Raw genomic sequence first — 18,077 nt, 5'->3', positions numbered from 1 at the left:
GTCCGTGTGGGGCAGTAGCCACCTCCCTGGTCACCCACCCAAATGGCGGGCTTGGGCACGGGGGTGTGCCAGCTGTTTCCGGGGAGAATCAGCTCATTGCTTGGAAAGTGCAGCTGGTGGCCGCATGTGAAGCAAGTGCAGCCGCCCTTCCTGTTCCAGAACCTGATTCTGGGTCTGCGCTTGGCTCACCGCAGGCCAGGCAGCCTCTGGGCTGGTACGCACGGAGGCCCTGACGTAGAAAAGGGGCATGAAAACAGTTGCCTCTGGATACACTGCACTGTCTTTTCTTTTACAGCTCACAGGATTGATGCAGATGGATAAACTGGTTGAGAAACCAGATTAAAAAGAGGCTACAGAAAATCTTTTCCTGGGAGTCTACAAATTTGGAAACAGGGAGAAAACCCAGACATCAGATGTGTTTATTTTATATTATTCCTGTCAGGTGGCACCCTGTAATCATGTGAGGGGTGCAGACACCTGTTCTCTCGGGTGCTGGGGGTAGGACCGAGGCAGCCCACTGGCACCAGAGCCACAGTGCAGGCCGGGCCTGCTTTCCCGAGGACCATGTCCCTGGACACAAGGGCCTTGGGCCCCCAGACGTTCTCCGGCACATGTGCAGACGCGGCCACCCAGCGGCTCAAGGTCTGTCTTGAGGTATTTATGGAATGTCCTGCCCTCATACATAGGACTGTGAACTGTTTTTCCTAAAATCCACACTGAACCTGGAGAGCAAAATGGAAGGCAGGAAGGCAGGAAGGCATTCTCACGGGCGGAGGTCTCCAGGTCAAGTGAGCAACTGTTCGGTCAACTTCCCGAAAACCGCCTTTTCCTGCTGAATTATTACTAAGTGAATCTGGAGAGGATTGTGTGGGTCTATAAAAATCTGCTTTTTATCTGACAACGAATGGTTTTGGAAATTAGCCTTTTTTCCTCTCCCAGAACTTCTCCGTCGCTCCTCCGGCACCCGGCTTGGCACAGGGTGGTGTGACTCGGGTCCCGAGGCCCATCCCTGTCACGGCCCCTTCCTCCCGAGGCCGCTGTCCTGTGGGGAAGGGCGGAGGGAGCTGCCCCGCGCCCCGCGCAGCCTGGCCCGCCTACGGGGTGCAGAGGCTCCGGACGGACCGGGCGGACCGAGGAGGGAGAGGAGGGACCTCCGCGCCAAAGCCCGGGCGCTGAGCTGGGGCCGCCTTGCCGCCCTCGCTCGCGGCCAGCAGACCCCACGCCCTGCCGGCTCCAGCTTCCTCGCTGCGGAGTCCTTCCTGGTGCTGGCGCCCCAGGCCCTCTGCCTTCGCTTCCCTCCTCTGTGGAAGCAGAGTATTTTAGGAGCCGGGATACTCCTGGGCAGGCCGGTCCGTCAGCTGCGGTAACAGTCACCAGTGAGCAGAGAGGCCCTGGTCGGCAGTGGCTCTGACAGCCGTCCTGCAGCTTCCACAGGCCGACGTCCCTGACGTCCGTACTGGATGGTCACTAATAGCTCACCTTCCTCCAGTTTCTAAACACAGTTCGGTTGTCCAATTCTATAATATTTTTTTTCCATTTTAAATAAGTTTTTCTCTGGGCTGCTGCTCTGAATGTAAATTGTGCAATAAGCGTTGCATTACTTGAGTCTGACTTTGGACGTGGCCACGGGCTCCCTCCGAGGCAGGTGGCCCTTGGGCTCCAGTTCTCTTCATTGTGTTTGGAATGGACTGTACAGACGGCACCTGCTTCCCACAATAAACCTGTCCTGAAGGCGGGGGTAGCGCTTCCATGCATCTGTATGTCCACGTTTAGGAGTGAGCAGAATAAGGGGGGCGGCCCCTCCACCAAGCCCTCCTTCCGTGCTTTATTCCTCACTCTTTAAACCCATTTTTAAGCCATGAGGCTTATTAACCTGAAGCTATAGCTCAGTTTTCTACACTAGACATTTGCCTGAGAGTCCATTATTAGTCACTTAAGCTAGGATTCTTCTATTTTTTTAACTGAAGTCACCCTTTTTTTTCTTTTAAGCAAAGGTGGGTCCCTCCTTTAGACAGGAAATAGGAGCTCAGTAGTCTTGGCAGCGGCAAAGCCCTGCAGGACGCAGACCTGGAATTACAGCTCACAGGCTCGCCCCGCTTTCTCAAAGTGGAGGGTTCCTTTCAAACTTTTCATAAGCCAAGATGGTGTAAAACAGATTTATGTGGAAAGCTTTTTGAGGGTTCCCAGACCCAACAAATCACCTTTCTTGACTTTTCTGATACCAGAAGACACATCTTGCTAACAGGCACAAAATACACGGAGATGAAGCACAGATGCTCACAAGGCTCGGGGCCCTGGCAGAGCGACACCGAGGTGCTGGGTGTGGGTCCCAGTGTGGTGGGGCCCCTCCTGCTGCCGGGGTGCACACTGCCCCTCTGACGGCTCACTCCAGCAGCAGCGGTGCTCTTTGTGCCTCTTTTTTATAAAAGTGAAAATATCCTTCAGATTTCTTTGTAGTAGCTAAAGTAGGTACTAAGACAGGGCTTTCATAAAAGGGAGTGGGCATTAACATGAATTTTCAAAAACCTGGGAATACCTATACTTGTTTTTAAGTAAAGGAAGAAAACCTACAGTGTAGGAAGACACTTTATTATATTGTTCAGCCCAGGCCAGGAAAGGAGGCACTCTAGGACAGCAGGGGCCACTCTCAGCCACTCAGACTGCTATCCAAGCAGTGCAGGGGGCTGTGCAGCCCACTTTAGGCCAACCACCCCCATCCAGTCAGTGTCCAGGGTGGGAGTGACCCCACACACCAAGCCCTTCCCTGGACCCGGCCGCCCCTCAAAGCAGTGTGCTTCCTCCCCACCGGGGACTCTGCCACGCTGGCCCAGGGTGGCAGCTTGTGCTGTGCATGTGAGGAAATCGCCCAGTTGTGCTGAAAACAGCCACGGCTATCACCCCCGGGAGGACCGAGTCTGTCCTCCCAGCCCTGCCCCTTCCCAGCCCAAGGTGCTAAACTTCACCTGAGGCGCATTTGGCTCCTGCCAAGACATCCTGGCGTGGCTCACTTGCCACTTGAGTGGCAGTGGCAGGACTGTGAGAGGTCCCGAGCCCAAACCCCAAAACTGCCACCCCCTCCCACAGGCTCTGAGAAGCCCAGGTGTCCGGCTCAGCTCCGCGGCTCCGGCTGCGGCCTGGCCTGGAGTCCCGGCTCCCCGGCTTGGTGAGCACGGAGGCGGTGGGACATCTTCCGTATCACCAGCCGCTGAGCCTTCAGGCGCCTTCGGAGCTTTTCATTTTCCTTCAGAGTCAGGAAGAGTTTTTGTTTTAGGGCATCTAAGTCCAGAAGGGCGTAGCTGTGATCGGATGGCTGTGTGGAGAGGGGCCTGGACCCAGCGAGGCTGACCAGGGGACGCTGACCAGGGGACGCTGTTCTCTCCAGTCTGTGTGGCAAGACCTAAGGACAGTGAGTGAAAGTGAGCGGTGCCCAGAGGCCAACAGCCAGGATGGGGCAGACCTGTGCCCAGGAGGAAGGGGGCAGGTGGAGGGGCCCGAGGAAGGCAGGTCACAGACTCAGCCCTGGCCCGGCTGCAGGACTCATGCCACAGCGCTCCTGAGACACGAGTCTGCCCCAATAACAGCTGTTAGTTTCATCAAAAAGGTCTGAAACCCAGGCTCCGTGTCACAGTGCTCGTGCTTGGACACCAGTTTTCTTCATTTTGGGGGAAGCAAATTCCCTCTTGCTGCTTTCACTCCCGGGCCCAGTGCCTTACCTGTTCTACAGGGTCTCCGGCATTTGGGGGCAGCTGCAGCAGTTCAAGGGCAGTGTCCATAGTGCTTGCTGGGCCGTGCTCCCCAGACCCCACCTCACGGAGGACCTGGGGAGGGCGCGGCAGAAGCGGGCAGCTGAGCGGAGCAGACACTGGTCGCCCCTCAGCCATCCACGCTGTCCCAGCAGCTGTAGCCAGGGGACCAGTAGAAACAGCCTGGCTCCACTTCCACAGGCCCAGGACCAGACCCTTGAAACTCAGGCACAAACCAAACTTGTAACGAACCTCAACTGACCGGTGTGTCAGACAGAAAGGGGGCCTGAGAAGCTTCTGATTTCCCTTTTCTAGAAAACTAGGAGATCCAAACACTAGCTGATGAGGAAAGCATAACAAAGTCTCCGCCTCCCACCAAGCCCAGCGCCAGGTGACCGCCAGGCAGACTCACCGCTTGCTTCCCAGAGTCGGCACTGTTCCCATCGCCAGCAGGGCCTGTGTGCTCCCTCACCAGCTGCAAAAGACATGGAGCTGCTGCAGGGTGGCCCCAAGGCCCGCCTCACCCGTACCAGTGCGTCTGCACCAAGAGCCCCACTGGGCGCCTGCCTCCTGCATCTTGGCCCCCACCACTGGGCCCCATGTTGCTCGGTTAAACTGCACCCTGACCCCGGCCCAGCTCTCCACAGAGCCCACTGTCTCTTTTCTCTAACTCCCAAACCTTGAGTCGGAGGCCCATGAACAGGTCCTGTGAAGCCAGGGACCTAATTCATACGTGTTACCCCAGGGCCTGGCATGCTTCTAGGTTCATGTAGGTGACTCAAGTTTTGCTCAATGAGTGGCAGCCACTAATACAAAATATCCAACTCAGAGCCTGCAGTCAGTCCCCAGGTGTCCCCAAGCTGAGCACAGGCCAACCTCACACTGCCCTCAAGCACTGGAAGCACTACACACAGATGTCCCCCAGCTGTCAGACTGTCACCTCTCCCTCAGGGGCAAACATCAAACCACGACTGAGAAAGTGAAGAAACATAAACGCGTGCCTTTGGGGAGCAGGCGGGGCGCTGCCCGGTGGGGTCTCCGAGCCCCGCAGCCTGTGGCTGCCACTGTGTCCACACCTCATATGTTCGGTGCTCCCCCACAATAATACTTAAAATATATGGAGAAGTAACATAAAAGGCCTTCCTTGTTAAAACAACAAAAGCAACAAAACACAGATGAGCGTCATGCCTGCCCTGTGCCAGGCAGCATGCCGGGGGCTCCAAAGGACCAAGAGCAGGAAGGCAAGGAAGGGCCGGCGGGCAGTGGGAACTAGTCAGGGAGGCCCTCCGCTAGGCCTTGTGAGCACAGACTTGGAGAAGGTGGGGCCGCAGGTGGGCGGAAGACATGGGGCAAAGGAACGGGCAGAGGCCGCAGCGCAGGGCTGCTGGGCCTGTCTGCACACCAGCACCCCTGTTGTCATGCCACTGCACGGTGTCCCCCGCCGCTGTCCCTCCCGACCCAGATAAACAAGCACAGGTATCTGTCAGCTCTGCCACTACTTAGCTGCGGGCTCACTCTGGCTTTGGCGTCCATCCGTGCACTTCTCGGCCAAGCCTGCATTGCCTGCCCAGCCAACCACCCACCTCAGCGTTCCCCTGGGAAGTCAGACTCCACGTGCACAGAACCGAACTCCTCAGAGAATCAGGGAACCCCACTTCCCAGGGGCCCAGTGAGCTCTGCTCTCCCTGACCCCCTCCCTCTCAGCCCCCCAGGTCTGCAAAGTCCATCGCTTGGTCCCTCCCATCACTGCACCCACCTTGGGCTCAGGCCACCATGGCTACGCTCACCTATGACACCAAAGTGTCCCATAGCCACATCCCTCCCCACAGAGCTCCCCAAAACCCATTCTGTCCAAGCCTGTCACCATCCAGCCCCCAAGCCGCTGCTGTTCCTGGTATGCCCAAACCCTCCCACCCCAAGCCGCAGCCCACACTGCCCCCAGCTGCTGGCAGAGCCCTCGGCTGACCACGTGCGGCACCCGGAGGACCCTAACAGCAACCTGCTGAGTGGCAGTGGCCCAGTCTCCAGACTCGATGACAATTTCTGAAGCCCAGGCTGGCTACGAGGAAGAAGAGGTGTGAAGGGCTTCACTGCATGCCCCGGACCGTGTGTGGCCCAGCCACAGTGGAACTCAGGGACCAAGCTCTCGCACCCTCGCCAGTCGGCTGCTTCAATAGCATCCATGTCCTGGGGGTGATTTAATTTCAAAGTGGCTTTAAATTGTGAATTCCCAAGGTCACAACCAGCAGGGCTCCAAACCCCGAGGCTCACAGGCCACCCACACAGCAGGCCTCCCCGCACCTTTGGTGTTCCAGCAAACAGCAGTGGATGCATCTGGAGACATCAGGTGCGCTCACCTGCGTGGGGCCACGGAAGGCAAACACGGTGGGCACCGCGTTGTGCTTCAGGTTCTTGCGATTTCCGAAGGCGCTGAAGCACTCAGGGCGGAAGTGCTCAGAACAGATAACCGTGTGCTGCTTGGGCTTGAAGTTGCCCCGGCCAATGTTCAGCACCCACTCCTTCAGCAGTTCAGGGCGGCTGAACGGGAACCTGAGGGGCGAAGGACGGGCATGAGGGTGGCGGCAAAGCAGAACTCGGCCCTCAGGTCTGAAGGCTGGCTCCATCACCCCAGTATTTTACTGGGCAGCTTGGAAAATTCAGTAACCTCTGCTAAACCACATCCAATCTGGAAGCTTCTCTCATGGCTGTTTACGGCATCCCTGGCAGGCCACCTGAGCCTGTGAATGTGGCCAAAGAGCCCAAGCAAGCTGCTGCCACTGCGTTTGCCCGGGTAGTCTGAGCTTGGTCCCTTGGAGGCCGCCGCACCGGGCCTGGCTCTCAGGGCTGGGCTGTGGGCAGGACTGAGACCAGCCTGCCCCCCTGGAACCTTCCTTATAGCACAGAAAACCAAACAGATGTACCATGTAGGATTAAACAGTAGGCAAAGGTCAGCGAAGGCCTCCTGAGGTGACCTTTCAGTAGAGGCCACAGGAAGTGGGAGAGTGAGCCAGGTGGGCATCAGAAGGGAGAGCAAGAAAAGGCATGGGGGCAGGAGCATGGCCTGCATGTTGGAGAGAGAGTGTGAGTAAGGGGGGGACCTCAGAACCAGGTCTCCGGTGGACCGGGACTCCCCAGAGGCAGAGGATGACAGACCGCAACCTCCCTGGCTGCTGTAGGAGGGCAGCTGGGGGCCAGACCAGGGTGTCAACAGGACAGGACAATGAGCTGCCCATCTGGGGTGTACTTTGAAAGCCACGCAATAAGGTTTGCCTAGGCGCCATAAAATAGAGAAGGAAAGATTTCATGTATTAAACTGTGGAGGGGACTGTCCCAGGGGCAGGTTTGGAGGATCAGAAGTTTGGCTTTGTATGTTAAATGTTAAATTTGCGGTGCCTTTTAGATGTCCTAGTGCTGAAGTAGAATGGCAGGTGGACATGTGTCTGGAGAGGTCAGTGTGGGGCTGTCCCTACATAAAGGGTGGCAGCCAGGAACTGGGGTGAGATCACTACCCCAGGAAGGAAGGGTAGAAAAGAGATGATACAGGGCCATCGCCCTCAGCCCGAGCGCTCCAACAGCTAGAGTTGGAAATAAGGAGGGCCCAGCAAGGGAAACCAAGAAGGGACATTGACAAAGAGGCTGGGAGAGTGTCTCAAGGGGTCAGCGGTCAGCTGTGTCAAATGCAGCAAAGAGGTTGACTCAGACGTGGAAGGACCACTGCATTTGGCATCACAGGGGTCACTGGGGACTTGACACAGCAACGTGGTGGGAGCAGCAGCGGGGACAAGAGTCTGACTGGAATGGGTTCCAGAGAGAACTGGACGACTCCACCCCCAGGTGCCAGACTGAAACGGATACAGGCAGCAGAAGACTCCTGCCAGCGAAAATGTCCAGAGCCATGTGCTTGTAACTGCCCTTCAACTGTAGAACCAGTCGACCTCGAATATCCATTCAAAGGAATAGTACCGGCAGCAAAAGGGCAGCAGGGCTGCTGCGCGGCATCAGCTACAGCGCCGAGGAGAGTACAGTGCGGGATTCCCCTCCTGCAGAGCTCAAAACAGGCCGGAGCAACCCACCCTGACAAAAGGTAGGACACAGGTCATCCTTGGGGACCAGGGGAGTGCCCGAGGACCTGGAAGGGGGTGCAGTTGGGAGTCTCCTGGGGTCTGACGATGTTCTGATTCATGGAAGTTACACAGGTGTTCGCTTTGTGAAATTGGTTGGGCTGTGTACTTGATTCGTGTGTACTTTTCTCTGTTATACGTCAATAAAAACATTAACTTTAAAAACGAAAATGTAACAGGAAGAGGACATGGTGGCAGTGAGAGTGCAGCAGCCCTTTGGAGTTAGGCTCTAAAGGGGTCAGGGAAATGGGCAGTGGCTGGCACCTTGAAGAAAGCCTGCAGCATTCAATGGGCACCTGAGCTCGAGCTCTCCTGGGCAAGAACCCAGTAACTCAGCCCGGCCTGGCACACTGGGCGCACTGGGAGTGTACCCAGATTCCAAAATCTCCGCCCTCCTCCTGGGACTCCCGCAGAGCGGCACGTGCGGCCCCACTCCGACACCCTGGGATGCTCGTGGTCCTGCACCTTTCTTCCTGGCATAGGCCTGGACAGGGCTTAGCACAGTGTCCACGGAGCTGCAACGTCCCCACCACTCATTCATTCAGCCAATATATTCGGCAAATATATGCTGAGCACCTGCTGCACTGCAGACTGCCCCGGTGAACGAGGAAGGCGCTGGGACAAGGAGGGGATGCACAACCAAAAAGCTTCAGAGAGCTGGAGCTGCGTGTCCCCGGCCCAGAAGCGAGCTCGCCACGCCCACCTGCCCCTCCAGCCCTGGGGGACGGCTGCGCGCCTGGGGGCCGCTTGCTCAGCCTCTCCGGCGGTCTCCCCGCGCGCCCAGGCCGGCCGGGGCGGGGCCGGGCTTCCTGCGTTCGGAACCCCGCCTGTCCCCGGGCCGCGGCGTCTCCGCCGAGCACCTGGCCGCACGCCTCCCCAGCAGCAGGACAGAGGCCCGACAGGCCCCGCACGCCAGGCCTCGGGCTCCGCCAGGGCCGCGCGCGGCCTGTAGGCCGGGCGAGGCGGGTAGCGCGGCCGGGACCCCGCGCCCCCCGGCGCCTCGCCCCTCACCGGTGGAAGGTGAGCTGCTTCCTGCGGCTGCTGTAGCGGTTGCAACACTGCCGGGCCGCGCACGACTTCGGCATCTCCGGACGCCAGGTCCGGCTGCCCCTATCAAAGATGGCGCTGGCGAGGGAGCCTTAGGCGCGACGAGGCCCGAGGGTGGGGCCTCCGGGCGGAGCTGGCCCTACCGGCGCGAGGCCTAAGGGCGGGATCGGGGCGGGAGCGTATGCGCGGGGCCCGGGGCGGGGCGGGACCAGCGGGTCGCGAAGCGCCTCGGACCGGCGAGGGCAACATGGAGAGCGGTGCCGGGGAGGGCGGGGCCTGAGGGCGGGGCGGAGCCTGCGGGGCTCTGGGAGGTGGAGGCAGTCTAGCTCGGCTGGTCGGCTATCCCTTCAAGCTGTTGACTCTTGTCGCCTGTCAGGCGGGCTCCTGGGTGCCACGTCAAGGATATAGCTGGGCCCACTCAGGCCAGCGACCCCAACTGGGATTTCTGTGCAAATCTCACCAACCCTCCCAGCTTCGGAGACCCCCAAGACCACACCCACCAACAGCCGTAGACAACGGGGCACCAGAGAAAGGCTCAACGCCCAGCTTGCCAGCATTTTCAATATTCGAAGAGGTGTTACGTAGATTTTGGCTGCCCAAACGTGACTGGAGGAGGTACTGGCTGACCACCCACTGGCCCCAGATTAGAACTAGGCAGACACAGCTGAGAGAACAGGCCCAGGAGACCCCAAGTATTGAACGGGCAGAAAGAACACTTGGGAGATTCCAATCTTGCTTGCAGAACCTCAGAGGCCACAGCTTTTAAAATGCACGTTACCAACACCCTGGGCCTTAAACTAATCCAGTTTTATCAAGAAATTGTGTAAAGCTATTAATGTCTATTAACATTGTGGTTTGAAAAGGGCCCTGGGTGTTTTCCACCCTGCTAAACCAAACTCGGACCTTATCTGCCCAAGTCTTCATGTCATCATGGTCTGGGGGAGATGGAGAGGAGACAGTCACCCTTCACCACAGAACACACACCTGAAGCTAGACATGAACCTCAAAGTAGCAATATATTTACAAAATATACAGTTTCACAGAAACAGCTTTGCTTTATACACATAAACCCTATAGTTACACAGAACCATGTAAACGATGTTAACTGGCCTGGCCAAAGCCAATGGGAGGGGCCTACTTTTGGGCGACATCTTCCCTCCCCTCACTTCATTAGCCACCAACCAGGAGCCCCCAGAGATGGGCCATGCCTAATTTGCATAAAGCTGATTGCAGCTGCCCAGCTCAATCTACGGCAAAAAACAAGGCGTCCTGACTTCTCGACACCAGCCACAGGGGTAGAGCTGTTAGAACAAAAGGGAAATGAAGGAAACAAACTGAGATGAGCATCAGATGCCTTCCAGATGCGTTGCCAGGCATCAGACCTCCTAAGAGCAATGTAGCAATCGCCAGGATGGGCAGTTCCACTCTAAAATCACACATATTCTTAAATGCACTTTTAAAACTTGTGGAGTTTTACTTAAGAAAAATGCTTTGGAACTTTGGCTATTCTCACCGTGAAGACACTGGACAGGCAATGTCCTGGGGCAGATCTTTGGCAAATTCTTCTCCAACTTCCTGGACACTTACCCTTGTCAGAGCCAGACAGCTGTCTGGGGAGAAGGTTGTTCCTAAGCCAGCTTCTTACTATTTTTCTCTACAGCAGAACTTCTACCTCGGGGATCTTCACAATGAACTGGGTTTCAGAAACAATTTGTTTTTGTTAATACAAGCAACAGAATTAAAAACAAAAGAAGGCAGTTGGCTGGTCAAGCATGAAAGGTAACTAGGACAGAAAATGGGCTCTAATTAGCCAATTACGGTTCAACCCCTTGGTGCTTCAGGGATAGAGTGGACAGAGTGAGTCCACCTGGTGGTCCCACACAAGGGTGCCACGTGGCTCCCAGCAAGGAGACGAGGGAATCCATCCTGCTATAATAAATATGACTAACTTGGGCATTCTTTCCATTTTCGTGCTTTACAAGAAACAATGTTTATGAAAACACACCTACTGATTTACAAAAACAACATCTTTGAGAACAGTATTTAAACTGCTAAAGAACAATGTCAAGTTTGGAAAAAGCTGAAGCCATCCTCTCGCTCCAGGTCCCAGAACCACCAGTGTCCGAGGGTACACTGCCCTTGAGCAGAGCCCTGTTGGGGCTGCAAGAGCAAATCCCTGGCTTCTCCAGAGCTGGCCTTCACAGGGGTCTCCCTAGTCCAGGGTCCTAGTTCTAATATAGTTCAACGGTGTATCTTCTTGTACATTCTTGGAGGCCAGTGTTACCGTACCCCTCACCAATGCAAACCAAAAAACAGCTTCAAGTCCTAACCTTGCCCCATGGAACCAGCAGGCCAGCCTGTATGAAGGTTTACTAAGAATCACCCATGGGAGAGGGCTTCCTCCCAATTTCTCTTTCCCCCATTACAGAGGAAGGCACTCCCCAGTAACTGCCTAACCATACTGATGCTACTGCAATAGGGGTGAGGAAGAGAGGAAAGAACCCAAGTGCCCTCTCATCCGAAAACAGCTTGGCTGGGTAGCCCCAGGACCTCACACACCAATTAATGAGAAAGGGCACCCAGGCAGAATCTGCCAATACTTTTGGCTGTATCGTGCAAAAAGACAGGTTTTTTACATCGTGCAAAACAGGAAACTGAGTCATGAACATAGGCCACCTCAACCCCCAACTAACGCCCTTACCACAGAGAAGCAGACACATACTGTCCCTTTTAATGAACAGAAGGAGCCCACAGCCCCAGGGCTCCTCTCTGAGTGGGCACAGAGACTCTGGTAGGCAGCCCTCAAGGCAGGGGAGGTCAGACCACTAAAGGGCAGCTTTGATGGGTGCTATACAGACACTTACAGGAAAAGACTTAACACTCAAGAAAACGCTTACACATATGGCTGCTCATTGACAGGCTGGGGAAATGGAAAGTCTCTTCTCCCCAGCACAGCAGGAGCGGGAGTGACAGTATTTGTTCCAATCGGCGGGAGTTTGTTAATAACGATAGCAAGAATTCGCAAGTACCATGTACCCTCATTTTCAGCTGAACCAAGCCCACGGTACTTGGGTGATCAGCCCACCTCCGCTGCAGAGAACTCAGCTCTAGCAGCAGCTTTGGCCAACGAGGATTTTATTCAGTCACTGGCTATGTACACTTTAACCTTGGACAGCCTGTCCTTTGGCTTAGGCACCTAATGGCAGGGGTCTGCCTGCACCAGAGCTGAGAGTTCTGTGCTCAACTGAGAGAGGGGCCAAAAAGCCCAACGTCCCTTCCGATTCCTCGCCCACGGTCTCCTCGCACACCAGCAATCAGTCCAGAAATAGCTTTCGGGAGCCCATTCGGGAACGGTTGGAACGGCGGATGTCAAACTTGGAGTCCCGGCACTTCTGACAGACGAACACTTCTGGAACGTTAGATTTCCGGATTTTCGCACAGGACAGGTGAATCCAGGTATGGCACTCATTACACTCTATCATGGGGCGGCCGGCGAATGGCTTCATGCAGAAGCAAGTGACAAGGTCCCAGGAGTCGTCATCTGAAAGGGAGAAAAACAGCTAAGAGGAAGGAAAAAACTTTTCCGGATCCCCTCCCCATCAGGAAGGCCGCCCCGGCCAGTCCAATGGGACAGAGCTGAGGTGAAACCTGACCTTCATCACATGAAACCGATTTTAACTCTTCCTTACAGTAGATATTTTCCTCTAGAAGTGCAATAAAGGCATGGGAAGGGTGCAGAAACGTGTAGCACTGGGAATTATCCATGAGATGTTTACTGACGGGCTATGTTATTTTTACATTTTGAGGTGGGACTTGGAATCTCAGCCGTTTCTAGCTGTGATCACCTCCTTTCCTGAACACCTCAGTATCCACCTAAACACCTTCCTCCCTGGAGGCAATGGGGCGCACTCTGCTGTCCCATTCCACAGAAGGCACTGCTCTAAAACACCAGCTTACGATCAGATCACCTCTCTGTGACCGCCAGCCGCGAGCAGCCTCCCTTCAGGGACCGCTCACCTGAATCCACCATGATGTCCTCATCGTTGCCCGTGCTGTCCTCGTCCCGGAACACCACCTGCTTTCCCTGCCGGACGATAGTCCGTTTGCCTTCAGTTTTTATTTCTTTGACCTGATCAGGTGACACCATGGTACAAGAACCACTGGAAGGAGTATCAGAATCCCAGCCCGAGCAGGCATCACCAGGAGCCTGGGGGATATCCTGCAGGGTGGGACTCGTGGGGGTCTCCACGTATGGATCAGTGGCTTCCAACTTCAGCAAGCTTCCCACGTACCCCTCCTTCCCAGGGACATCACTGTCCCTTCGCTTCCTCTTTTTCTTCTTCTTCAGCTTGTCGGTCTTCTTTCGGTCCAGCAGGAAGTTGCTGGGCTTGGCTCGCTGCAGGAGGGTGGGCTGCAGGGGGCCGAAGCATCGGTCAGAGACTGGCAAGGGCACTGCAGGCGACATGTCGGCGAAACCAGCATCCCAGCCATCGCTGTCAGTGGTACCAGCGGTGCTGTTGGCAGGGCTGGGGCTGCTCCTCAAAGGGAGTTCCTGAAAAGACAAGGCAATGCTAGCGGGGTCGGGCTGTTTCCACCAGTCCTGGCGCTGAGCTTCCCCAGCCCAGCCAGGCCAGGCCTGCAGACAGTAACGCTGACTGTCCCCCCACACCCTCAAGTGTTACTCCTGAGGAACAGCGTCCTTGACACCTCAGCAAGACCCTCCACACAGAACGTGAGCCACACGGGGAACCGGCCTTCCCCAGCTCAACCCTCAGCCTGATCCCAGAGCCAGGAACACAGATGCTACTCAATAAACGTGCGAAAGGAATGAAGACACCCTCTCAAACCCTCCTAACTTCTGACTGTAAAATTTCCTTTCCATTTATCTTCCCAAGGGAAGTGTTTTTTAATTAAGTGAAATTAGATAGGTTTTGAGCTTTTCCACTCTTTAAAAAAAGTGGAGACATCCCAAAAATTGCAAAATCAAAGCAGGTAATTATGGTTCCTTCAGACCATTCAAGCATTTTATTTGCAAATGCAGACAACACTCTATTTGTAATGGAGACCAAAGAATTACCCACCTATACAACAAGTGGAAATGATAAGCCAATGCTGGGATTCTGCCTCCTAAAATACCAGATTCCCCTTTTTTTAGCCTTGCTCAATATGAAGGAGGCCCCTGAGGTCTGAGCCCCATGACAGCCATGACAGCACTGGTCCTGTCCTGCCCACTTCTGGTGTGCACAGCAACTGGGAGGCTGCTGCAGGCAGAGCAGTGCAGACCAGGCCCCACCTTCTGCTCCAATCCCGGGCTCCTCCACGGATTAGCATTTGGGACCCAGGGCAAGGAGTCTCCTCTCTGTGCCCCAGGGTCATCATCTTTAAAATGGGGCACATAACAGCACCTACCTCATGTTATACAGGCCTAGTCATAGTAAGCATTGAATGAGAACTGGCCATTGAGAGCAAGCAGATATCAATACTTTATTTCTAAACAGGCCTGCATTTTCTATCAGAGTTTCAAGAACCACTTCCTAAACTGGTCTAAGTTTCCAAGAAAGATTCCTGCCCAACTATTGTCTGAAATCCTCCCACACGACCCCTTTCACACCCAGACTCATTCAACACTGGTTTCCCTGCCAGCAAGAAAGGTCTCAGAAGCCTAAGATTACCTCCTTCGGATAAGGGATGTAGCCAGCATAGGCCAAGACAAAGGTGCAGAATTTGTTGAAATCCTCCACGGTCCTGCGCCTCTTGTAACTGGGGGAGTACTCCTGTTAAAAGGCAAAACAGGGGGTTTGAAAGCAAACATTTGCAGGTGGGAATGCAGAAACAAAACTAAGCCAGCTCAGCATTCCTTATCAAGCTCTCGAAAATACACTGCTGGATTCACAAATAATCTAGAAACAAGATAATGTAAATTCAGGTCAAAAAATAACACTTTTCAGAAGGCTGAAAAGGGGTATTATGAAGTTCTGCCAAGAATACTGGGAAACAGGTTAAAAGATAAAAGCTTGTACAAAAGTCTTTTTCTTGGGGCTCACGTGGCATTTTCTGACATTATCTATTAGTTTTGCTGGCCTTTCAGGGGCCCTAATAACTACTTTTTTGCTACAGATTTTCTATTTTGTAAAACTCCTGCTCCAGCTGTAACTAAAGCAACTTTCAGTGTTCTCCAAAGTCAACTACCTCTTAAGGTTCAGAGTTCTCTCGGGCCTGACCCCTCCCCAAACAGGTCTGCATAAAGACCCCTCCTTCCCCTGGGCTCTGTCCTCCACGGGAGGCACTTCTAGCTGCTGCAGCCACTGCTCCCACATGCAGGGGGCCAGGCACCCAATGTTCCCCAACTCAGAGAATAAACCAGAAACGTCCCTGCTAATCTTATCTGCGCGTTGACCATGAAATACTAAGAGTTTTGGCATTTGAGAACCCTCCCCATTCAATCTAGAAACGCCCTTAAAAGCGGATTTTCTCCCGAAGAGAACAGTCCAGAGAGAAAAAACATTTGCGACTGAGCATAATTCTGCTTTACTTCGATTTATTCAACTAGCAGATTTACCGAGGTTTTCTTCTAAGCATTTCACAGACCACCCAGCCCAAACCCATGTTCCTTGGTCAACTAACATTTCCAGATCCTAGGGGGCCACTGTGCTGCTAGGGCTGGAGCGGGGAACAACACTGGGTGGGATCCTGGCCGGGAAGGCGGCGCGGCCCGGGCGAGCGGCCCGCAGGGCTCCTACCCAGGGCTCCACGTCTTAGTCTCTCAAGTTGGTTCGAGAAAACCACCTTCTCCCCCACTGACGGCCTCCCGGACCCCGCGGGGCGCGCAGGTTAGCGGAGCCCAGGTCCCGGCGCAGTGCCCAGCCTTTCGGCGGCCCCAGGCCCGCACCCGGAAAGGGCTGACCGGCCGCCCAGCGGCCCTCGAACTCTCGAGAAGAACTTTATTTCGGCGGGGAACGCGCAGAAGTGGGTCAGGAGCCGGGACGCAGCGCGAAGGGCGGCGGCGCCCTGGGGCCCGGGCCGAGGGGACCCGCAGCGCCCCCACCCCGGCCGCCGCGCCGCCTTTAGGGAAAGCAGATGGCGGTGTGGGCCCCCTCCCCAGCCGCCCAAGGACGCCGCCCCCCGCCGACACGGCCCCGGAAGGTGCGGGGCCCATCCCACCGGGGAGGGGGCGCGGGAACACAGGCTTCGGCGTCTGGGGCCGGCAGGCCCCGCGAACCCCGGAGGCGGCACCGGGGCGGGCGAACGCGCCCGCAGCCGCTGCCCTTGCCCGCGGCCGGAACCTCATCCCGGCCCGGAGAGCCTCAGGAGGGGAGAGGGGAGAGGGGAGCGGGGACCGCGCCGGGGGCGCCGAGAGCCGATCCCCGGAAGGAGGGGGAGGCGGGGCGGGGCGAGCCGAGCCGGCGGGCGGGGGCCGCCGAGGGGGACCAAGCGCGTCGCGGGTGGGGGGTCAAGCTCTGGTGGGGACTCCCCGCACCCCGAAGGACGAGGCCCCCGGAGCGGGAGGCGGCGGGGGCCGCGCGGGAGGCAGGGGGCGGGGCGCGGGCCACCGGGCCCGGGGGATTAGGGAGCTGGCGGGGGCGTGCGGAGCGAAGTCCCCCCTCCGGGGGGGCCCGCAAGCCCCTTCGCGAAGGGGGAGCGCGGGGCGGCGGCGGCGGCCCGGACCGAGCTCCCGGAGGCGGGGAAGGGATAAGCCAGGCGAGCGGGGAGGGGCGGGGGCGCAGACAGGTCCCAGAGCTACGCGAGGCCCGGGAGGGGCGGGCGCGGCGGCCCAGGGGAAGGGGCGCCGGGAGGACGCGGACGCCTGAGGGAGGGACGCCGAGAGGACCGGCAGGGAGGACAAGGCGCGAGCCCGGGTGGGGGGCGGGGCTGGGCGTCCGGGGGGCGAAGGGGCAAAGCTGGGGGAGGGGAGGGCGGCGCTCGGCCGGCGGGTCCGGCTCCGGGAGGGCAGGGCTCGGGGGGATGGTCGGGGGCGATCGAGGCGCAGCGCTCACTCACCTCCGGGTGGAAGGCAGCGGCGCAAGAGTCGGAGTCCATGTTCAGGGTGGGGGGCGGCGGCTGCGGGAGTGCAGGGGCCGGGAAACTGGCGCCTGGCGGCGGCCCCGCTCAAAACCGGGGGCTCCGGCGGCGGCGCAGGGCGAGGGCGAACCCGGGAGGGGTCGCCCCCGGCTGGAGGTAATGGGGGGCTCGGCGTTTCGCGTCTCGGGCTCTATGCACCCTGGCCAGCGGCTTCGCTACCGAGTAGAGTTAACGATGCAGCTCTCCCGCGGCCCGCGCGGCGGCAGAGGCGGGAGAGTCACGGAGGGGGACGGGGTGGCGGCGGCGGCGGCGGCGGCAGCGGCGAGCGGGAACCCGACCCGCTCCCCGACCTGACGCCCAGTTCGGCTCGTGTCTCGGGAGGGAGGGCGGGAGAGGCGCGGCGGTTGTCGGGAAATGTAGTTTGGGGGCGTTGCGAAGCCGGCGCGAGGGGGCGTGGCGATGGCATGGACGTGGAGCATTGTGGGAAGCGTAGTCCCCGCTCGGCCGCTGAGGCGCACAAAGGCCCCTCGAGGACTCCAACCCCCATAGAGCTCCGCGGCTGCCGCCCGGTCTGTGGGGGCGATATCTCCGGGACTTGAGGCCGCCGGAGCGGGGGAGGTGCGGGCGCTCGCGCTGGTTCGGCGGTGGGGGAGGGGCGGTGCGAGCGGTAGCGCCTCCGTCTCTGCAGGGGCGGGGGCTACGGCGAGTGGGGGCGGGGCTGGAGGTCTTGTTCGCGGGGGGCGGTGCCTGCCGCCCCTTCTGTCTCCTTTGGGTCTTAGGGTTCGTGCACCTTTGTGGGTCGTGGGTCTTCGCGGCCCCGGAGGGGTGTGGGCGGCGGGGCTGATGTGGCTGCCCTCCGACTGGGCTCCCGGAGTCGAGCCGGCCGGGGCGAACTTGTTTTCGCCGCTGTGTTTTCCGGCCGGCTCCTTGCCCCGGGGTCCCTGGACGGCGGGACCGAGGCGGAGCAGGGTTAGGACTTAACGAGGATCTCGTGGTCTCCGTAGACTCCACTTGTGGGTGTCGGGTTGCTGCATTTTAAAAACTCTATAAACAGTGTTATCAATCTTTCGGAAAACGTTTGCTTAAAATTTGCTTTTCTTTTCACTCCGCCTAACCTTGGGCCGTCCCGGTCTTCTCGCTTTAGTTC

At 57.4% G+C, this 18,077-nt stretch overlaps 3 protein-coding genes across 4 annotated transcripts in view; 1 reads left to right on the top strand and 2 right to left on the bottom strand.

Moving 5' to 3' along the window:
- The window catches only part of DNAJC11 (DnaJ heat shock protein family (Hsp40) member C11), a 61,830-nt gene extending 60,925 nt beyond the window's left edge, over nt 1-905 (top strand). For both annotated transcript variants that reach the window (XM_073233116.1, XM_017641826.3), the window contains one exon: nt 296-905. In XM_073233116.1, the coding sequence (XP_073089217.1) occupies nt 296-321 (26 nt within the window). In that variant the 3' untranslated portion in view covers nt 322-905. The remainder of the gene's footprint in view (nt 1-295) is intronic.
- A 1,663-nt stretch (nt 906-2,568) lies between these two features.
- THAP3 (THAP domain containing 3) lies at nt 2,569-9,122 on the bottom strand. The gene is made up of 5 exons (XM_073233118.1): nt 8,876-9,122; nt 6,101-6,293; nt 4,156-4,218; nt 3,714-3,818; nt 2,569-3,397 (listed from the first exon to the last, which is right to left on the bottom strand). The coding sequence occupies exons 1-5, from the start codon at nt 8,947-8,949 to the stop codon at nt 3,110-3,112; spliced, it is 723 nt and encodes a 240-aa protein (XP_073089219.1). The 5' UTR covers nt 8,950-9,122; the 3' UTR covers nt 2,569-3,109.
- A 786-nt stretch (nt 9,123-9,908) lies between these two features.
- On the bottom strand, nt 9,909-17,304 carry PHF13 (PHD finger protein 13). Its single transcript, XM_073233117.1, has 4 exons — nt 16,910-17,304; nt 14,584-14,685; nt 12,929-13,463; nt 9,909-12,452 (listed from the first exon to the last, which is right to left on the bottom strand). The coding sequence occupies exons 1-4, from the start codon at nt 16,946-16,948 to the stop codon at nt 12,226-12,228; spliced, it is 903 nt and encodes a 300-aa protein (XP_073089218.1). The 5' UTR covers nt 16,949-17,304; the 3' UTR covers nt 9,909-12,225.
- Nucleotides 17,305-18,077: the final 773 nt, after the last annotated feature.

This window comes from Manis javanica, chromosome 4 (assembly GCF_040802235.1).
Source record: "Manis javanica isolate MJ-LG chromosome 4, MJ_LKY, whole genome shotgun sequence".
Lineage (NCBI taxonomy): Eukaryota > Metazoa > Chordata > Mammalia > Pholidota > Manidae > Manis > Manis javanica.
Note: the sequence above shows the minus strand (reverse complement) of the source record. Positions and strands in the feature narration are given on the sequence as shown.

Bases quoted from the DNA above. Each gene is read 5' to 3' on its own strand.
- THAP3 (XM_073233118.1), bottom strand. From the start codon at position 8,949: ATGCCGAAGTCGTGCGCGGCCCGGCAGTGTTGCAACCGCTACAGCAGC. The intron at 4,219-6,100 runs GTGAGCGCACCT...TGTCTTTTGCAG, and splicing joins CCTTCCGTGGCCCCACGCAG to CTGGTGAGGGAGCACACAGG. The intron at 3,819-4,155 runs GTGAGTCTGCCT...CGCCCTCCCCAG, and splicing joins CCGACTCTGGGAAGCAAGCG to GTCCTCCGTGAGGTGGGGTC.
- PHF13 (XM_073233117.1), bottom strand. From the start codon at position 16,948: ATGGACTCCGACTCTTGCGCCGCTGCCTTCCACCCGGAG. The intron at 14,686-16,909 runs GTGAGTGAGCGC...GCCTTTTAACAG, and splicing joins CCGCTGCCTTCCACCCGGAG to GAGTACTCCCCCAGTTACAA. The intron at 12,453-12,928 runs GTGAGCGGTCCC...TCTCCCTTTCAG, and splicing joins GGACATCATGGTGGATTCAG to ATGACGACTCCTGGGACCTT.